The 7,071-nt window shown below is 41.6% G+C and overlaps 1 protein-coding gene across 1 annotated transcript in view; it reads left to right on the forward strand.

The window, feature by feature from the left end:
* Positions 1 to 4,548, forward strand: part of Ddit4l (DNA damage inducible transcript 4 like) — an 8,805-nt gene extending 4,257 nt beyond the window's left edge. Inside the window, exons 1-3 of the mRNA XM_052730940.1 lie at positions 1 to 316; positions 573 to 714; positions 2,419 to 4,548. The exon at positions 1 to 316 is cut by the window's left edge and continues 4,257 nt beyond it. Coding sequence (XP_052586900.1) covers positions 624 to 714; positions 2,419 to 2,909 — 582 coding nt within the window. The 5' untranslated portion in view covers positions 1 to 316; positions 573 to 623 and the 3' untranslated portion in view covers positions 2,910 to 4,548. The remainder of the gene's footprint in view (positions 317 to 572; positions 715 to 2,418) is intronic.
* The last annotated feature ends 2,523 nt before the right edge of the window (positions 4,549 to 7,071 follow it).

Genomic DNA, 7,071 nt, shown 5'->3' on the forward strand with positions numbered 1-7,071 from the left:
CAACTCCCAGAGGCTTGCCTGGGCCCCTGCCTTCACTGCAACTGAAATGAATGCGACCTGACCCGGCAGGGGCGGGCCAGGGCACGGGCGGGGCGGGTGGCGCAGGTGGGCGTGCCGGCCAGGCAGGGAGGCTGGACCTATAAAGCGCTCTCTGTTCCGGAAGCGGAGCGGCGGGGTGCAGCCTGTGCTGGTGGGCGCGGTGGCCCGCAGCCTTCGGCTCGCAGCGGGACTGTGCTGGGGGGCCACTGTCCAAGGATCGGGCTACTGAGGGCGCCTGCCTCGGTTTGCCCCTCAGCATCTGGTGAAATCCCTGCAGGTGAGCGGCAGGAGGAGGCGGGAGTGAGTGGGCAGGGTCGCTTCCCAGTTGTGCTAACTTTCCAGCTTCTTTCAGCCTGTTGGCTGTAGTTGGCGTCTCTGCTCCTAGGGCTTTGTCAACTTGAGTTACCAAGGCTGGTCCCTCCCTCTGGAAGGGCAGTGCCCGGGCTAGTTCTCTCTGGCGATGCCGGGACTCTGAGGAGTCTTTGCACTTCTTGTGTGCTTTTGCAAACTTCTCTCACTTTTTTCCCCCACAGCGCCTAAGGGGAAAACCGTTCTGCTCCGCGAGGGAAACAGAGCCGTTGACCATGGTTGCAACGGGCAGTTTGAGCAGTAAGAACCCGGCCAGCATTTCAGAGTTGCTGGACGGTGGCTATCACCCTGGGAGTCTGCTAAGTGGTGAGTCGCCCGGCTGTCCACCTCTCTCCTATCCGAAGGTTGCGGCCCCTCTCTAGATAGTGTAGGCGTCCCTGCCTGAGCGCGCGCTAGACCTCATTCCCTCCTAGATAGAGAAGACTATGAAATCCATCTGAGATGTCTTTCTAAACTTCCTGAGCATCGTCTGCCTACCAGAAACAAACATAATGAGAATATTGCGTTGTTCTAGTCTGCTAACAGGATCCTGGGGAATGAAGTTCTCTATTCCTTATGGTTGGGACATTAAGTGCCCAGCTGGGTGTGTTTTAAGACATGGTTACTTGTGTAACCAACACCACCACATTTTACTCCCAAATTCTTCTCTACCATCTATTCCCTCTTTTCCCTCGTCCCCAGAGAACCATCTTTCAGCGTTTTGTTACTATGTTAGTTTTGCTTTTAGAGTGTTAGATAATAATGCAATATGTGTTCTTCTGAATTCAGTTTGCTTTCCCACAGCTTAATATTTTGGAGCTAGATCCTTCCCTGTTAATGTGCGCCTTTTCATAACTAAGTAAGATTCTACTATGAAATAAACCCACTATTCCATACTGTGTCAGAAGGACAGTTTAATAGCCCTAGTCCCACACAAATAATCATTTGCAACTTTGAATAGCAGTTTCTAATTTAACAGGCTACTCTACTATCAAAGAATGGTGGTGTGGATATAGATTAAACTGCTTAATCTCTTTAGATCTTCCTCATTTGTAAGATAAAATTAAGGTAGTGCTAGAGTACAAAACTCTAAAATTGTCTGCCTGCAATGTAGCTATAACATAGGTAAAATACAGATATGATTTGGAAGATATTAGTTTAAAAAAAAAACAGTGACCTAAGTGAATACATGCAGTAGAAAGCAGGTAGAGGTTTGAGGCCACTATGTGGTGTGGCACCCTGCCAAGTGGTAGGATTAATTTGGAAGGTAGGTGACCAAATGCAGAGCTATCTTTTTTTTTTTTCCTCTGAGCAAACCTAACTTTGTTTTCCTGGGTTTGTTTTGTTTTGCTCAGCTAAGAAAAACCTACCCAGCCCAGTTATAAATAACCCCATGAACCTCAAAGGTCCTCTCCTCTGTGAGCAATCTTTAATCAAACAGCTCAAAGCTAAAATTGGACCTTCAGGCCATCCTAGCAAAGACTTTTAAAAAAAAAGAAAAAGTTGGTGGATCTTTGGTCCTGAGATGGACTTATTCACAAACACTTGCAATCATTCTATGTCTTAATACCTACACACTGACAGTCGCTTTGTGAAGCAAAAGTAATGATTAAATTCCAGATGTTCTGCGTGTTCTCTGCAAGAACACTAAAATAAACTTGGAAAACCCTACAGAGAGGGCAAGCAAGAAAGGAAATAACTAGTAATCTTGGACAACCATGGATAGATTTTTGCTTCACGATCCTTAAGACTATGAGTAAACATAGAAATTTTAAAAAAGTTGTTTTAACCTAGTCAGTGTGTTCATCACAGTCTTGAGTGCACAGATAATCTTTCAGTCTTGAGAGATTAAAGACTTGTCTTATTGCCTGTTGGTTAAGAGCAAAATGAGGTACGCTAACTCAAAGGGAGGTATGCTAACTCTCACAGCTGTACCCAAAGCACTTAGATACATAAGCTGGAAGTGGCCAGGCTTTATTAATGCCAGGAAGACACTGTTTCTCTCTCCTCTAAAGTGTTCATTTCTTTCAGATTTCGACTACTGGGATTATGTTGTCCCTGAGCCCAACCTCAACGAGGTGGTATTTGAAGAGACAACGTGCCAGAATTTGGTTAAGATGTTGGAAAACTGTCTATCCAAATCAAAGCAAACCAAACTCGGTTGCTCCAAGGTCTTGGTCCCTGAGAAACTGACCCAGAGAATTGCGCAAGATGTCCTGCGGCTCTCCTCCACAGAGCCCTGTGGCCTTCGGGGTTGTGTTTTGCACGTGAACTTGGAAATTGAAAACGTATGTAAAAAGCTGGATAGGATTGTGTGTGATGCTAGTGTGGTGCCGACTTTTGAGCTGACACTCGTGTTTAAGCAGGAGAACTGCTCATGGACAGGCCTCAGGGACTTCTTCTTTAGCAGAGGTCGCTTCTCGTCGGGCCTTAGGCGAACTCTGATCCTCAGCTCAGGATTTCGACTTGTTAAGAAAAAACTGTACTCTCTGATTGGAACGACAGTCATTGAAGAGTGCTAAGGAGGAAAAAACAATTAAAGTTCCCTAATGAGTGGATAATAAACCTCTGAAGCTATTCAGTCAGTCATTTGTAGTTTGCCTGCCTGCCCTCACCAAGAACTCCCAGATTTAGGCCATCTTCCTTCTGGATTTCTCACCCATAGCAACCTACTTCAAAGGCTCTCTCTCTCTCTCTCTCTCTCTCTCTCTCTCTCTCTCTCTCTCTCTCTCTCTCTCTCTCTCTCTCTCCTCTGCTCTCACCGTGATCTTCTCAATGGCACGATCTTACCAGATGATGTCCAGCCCATCAAAATATACAGAGGTCCATACCACCAGCTTCCTATTTAGATTTGAAGAGTTCTTACATAAGAGGGTACAGTTAAATTGATGAGCTTAATTAAAACATCACCTTACATAAGAGCAAATAAATATCACAGTAGCAAGAGCATGGCCTCTCTGCTTAGTGTTCTCCCCACACCCATGCCCAAGAGACAAACAGCTTCCATTGTATTTTAATGATTACAGGATTACTTTCAATGTCTGTAGTATCACGTCAACTCAGTTTTCCTGGTTCTCAACTGTTGAATGTTGGCATTTTTTTGTATCTTCTTTAATTAGAGAAAGAGAGATAGCATGTTGGCCTTTCTGGCATGTAGTTGATTGGACTGAGCAAATGGTGATTGCCCATCTATGAAGATGGAGAGGGGTAACTCAGACCCTGTCCCATTCGGGTCCACTTGACAACATTACTACTTTATACCATTAAGATGCTTAGTCCCCAGGGAGGCATCTCACCACATCAATGGTAGCTCATCTCTGGCCTCTTCTGAGAACAGGACCACCTTTCCTTAACTTCACACTTATTTTTAATTGTCAGTGTGTTTATATTTGCAGAACCTGGTTTGACTTTGAGATGTTGTTGCTACTACAGACTAGATGTGAAAATCGTATAATAACTTAAGACAACCAGTGCACACATCCAGCCTCTGCCCACCCTACACACCCACTCCTAGGAAAGAATAAATGCTTTGTTCCATTGGTTTTTGTCTTATTCTGAGTAACTAAACGAGTTTCTGTTTTTTATGGCCATGAGGTAATTTACCCTCCACATAACTCTGCTCTGTTCAGCAAGGTCTTTTCATCCTTGGGTCATGGAAAGGTGTATATTCAGTTCTGCCCAAGCCTTTCGTACAAGTTCATATACCTCAGACACCAGCATGGCTGAGACAGATATCTTCACCCTGGCCTTACACAAACAAGCCTGATGCAGTTACTGATCCTACAGGTGACCTAAGACATCACTGTTCCAATGAGCAGGTGTTCTGACAAATTGTGTACTTTGGATGCTTGGGAAGGCACTACAAAGCCAGTCTTGACAGACTGGGACAATAGGCAAATCCCTGTTGTTTTGTAGGCTTGCTGATGTGCAGGGGTCTGAAGGTCACTGTGTTTCCACAGCTCTTTTGAGACACCACCTGGAAGGATGCCAAGGCTTCTCAGGCATGGACATAGATCCTTTTCCCACTAGCAGCTGTTAGTGGCTCTCTTGCCTGTTTCAGTGACAAAGTGATGATGGCTTAAGGAGGCGCCTACAATGATATTCTTGTTAAAAAAGTTCAAGTCTGTCTATTTTTTACAATAAAACATTATATGTTTTTAATTCTCTTGTCTTCTTTGTTTCTTCTGCGTTTGTGTCATGATGACCCTAAAATAGATTGGACAGTATTTGGAGGAAGATAACAAATTACTCCCTTTGACAAAACTGTTTTGCACCCTCAATTATACTATTCCAATTACACTTATTTCATATATTTACATATAGATAAAGAATGATTTGATTCATAAACTTCCAATTTTCTCATAACATTTTCCATAGGGAGACATTAATGATTTGTCATTGGCAACTGCCTTCTTCAAAACAAATCCCAAAACATTTTGTATAGCTTTCTGAATAGCCACACACACACACACACACACACACATATATATATAAAATCAGTGTACATATTCATTTTTACTAATAAATTATATTAAATGACAATTTTTCGGAATTCTCTTTCAATTAAAATTTAAACTTTTCACATCCCTTTTGTGTCTCTTTACATTAACACTCATTATCTCAGAACTCTCATAATACATTCAAACATCTGAAAGATAGCAGTATTAGACACACTGAACACCATATAGACAGAATCAGGAACATTGGCTTTGAAAATAGACTAGAAAGCTGTATTCTTTGTTTATGTTTGGAACTGAAATCACAGCGTCAAGCATGCCAAACAAACACCCTACTGCTCATGCACATGGGGCTGGACTCCAAAAGCAAATGTTTAGTATGGTTTCTGGTTAAGTAGGAAAAACGAGGAAACAATTGCCAGTGTTTGGGATGGCACAGTGGGCAAAACTGCTTGCCACAAGCCTGACTGCCTAAATCTGATCCCTTAGACACAGATGGTGGAAGGATATCCAATGCCTGCAAGTTGTCCTCTGAACTCTGTACGTGTGCCAGGCCATGCTCATGTACACACACACACACACACACACACACACACACACAATGTAACTACATTTTTTTTATTTAGGAGATTAAACCAGTGGGAGGGGTAACGTGTGTGTGTGTGTGTGTGTGTGTGTGTGTGTGTGTGTGTGTGTGTATGTGTGTGTGTGTGTGTGTGTATGTGAAGGCTAATTTTTTTTTCGAGAGCTGAGGACCGAACCCAGGGCCTTGAGCTTGCTAGGCAAACACTCTACCACTGAGCTAAATGCCCAACTCTGGTGAAGGCTATTATTATATGCATTTCTCAATTACATAGATTGGAACAAATGATGACAATAATATTGAAGTCCAGTACAGGTTGTCAGCAGATAAAAAAGAAAGGGTGCATGTGACATGCTAGAAAGGAGGAGTATAAAGTGTCATGAAGAGTCCTGGGCCACTGCTCACACCCAATCATTGGTGAAGATTCAAAAGAGTTTTCTTGAAAGTTCTTTAAAAGTAATAATAATAAAAAAAAATCTCAAACGACCTAAAGAGAAAATAATTAGACAAGAGCTTGAATAGGCTCTTTTATATAAAAAGGAACTCATGTGGCTGGTAAATGCATAAAAAGATACTTAATTTAACTAATAACTAGAGAGATGCAAGTTAAAAGCATAATAAGAAATCAGTGTATACTTATGCATGTTAGGTAACAATTGGCAAGCCTGTAAATTGATGAAGTCAGAGCAAAAAGAATCTCACTTTATCTCCTGGGAACTATACCTCAGTACAGTTGTCATAGAAAGTTGACGATAAGTGTATTTTATGAACCAGCCATCCCATAGTTCATTATCAGTGTTCTTTGGACCATTCCACTTATTATACATATAAAGAAGTCATTGAATTGTGGACTCTGTTGTATTTTCTAATTGCCATCTCAGTTTTTCACTCTTAGTTTTAAAAATTGGAAATGATGTAAGCTCTAGATCACTGTAAATACTGGCATTTTAAATAAAACCATTACATCATTCTGCTAAGTGTTTCCAATGGGATGCCAATGGCGTAGTAATGTGACACCAGAATCTATTTAGAAAAAGCTAAAGTAGGCTCTTCCACAGGAAGACATTTTTTCCAGTGTTACATTTTCTCTGTCCCTGTAACTTTCCAACCTTTCTTTTTTCATACTGAATTTTACTTTAACATAGTAATTTTACATTGTAAGGTTTTTTTCTTTGTTTTTTTTCTCTGAAGAAAAACACTAAAATTATAATTTGCAATTAAAATGTGTTCAGTAGCATTTACAATGATAAGTTTTGGTTGAGTTCACTTACAAATAATAAATGGTGCACAGTGATCAAAGACATTAAATGTGCCTTGCAATGTTGTAGACATTATTCATTCTGAAGTGCTGGGTTACTTCTTGTTGAAACAACAATTTCATTAGTTCTAAACTGGTTTCTGCTGTAAGTTCAAGGCTAGACTTTACTATCTATGTTTTGTTTCCATAGCTAAACACTTTGAGGAAATTTAGTCCTATCAAGATCGACACAGTGGAGACTGCCTAAATACTGTTCAGTCTTTGGAGTACTTTCAGATGCATGGTCCTTTCAATGGGCATCATGCACAGGATCCAAGCAGATTTCAGTGCTACTTAAAGCAAAGGACAGAACCACTCAGCTCACAGCATTTCTTACCGATGTCTAT

Source organism: Peromyscus californicus, unplaced genomic scaffold, assembly GCF_007827085.1.
Source record: "Peromyscus californicus insignis strain IS unplaced genomic scaffold, ASM782708v3 Scaffold_9__1_contigs__length_137607984, whole genome shotgun sequence".
NCBI lineage: Eukaryota > Metazoa > Chordata > Mammalia > Rodentia > Cricetidae > Peromyscus > Peromyscus californicus.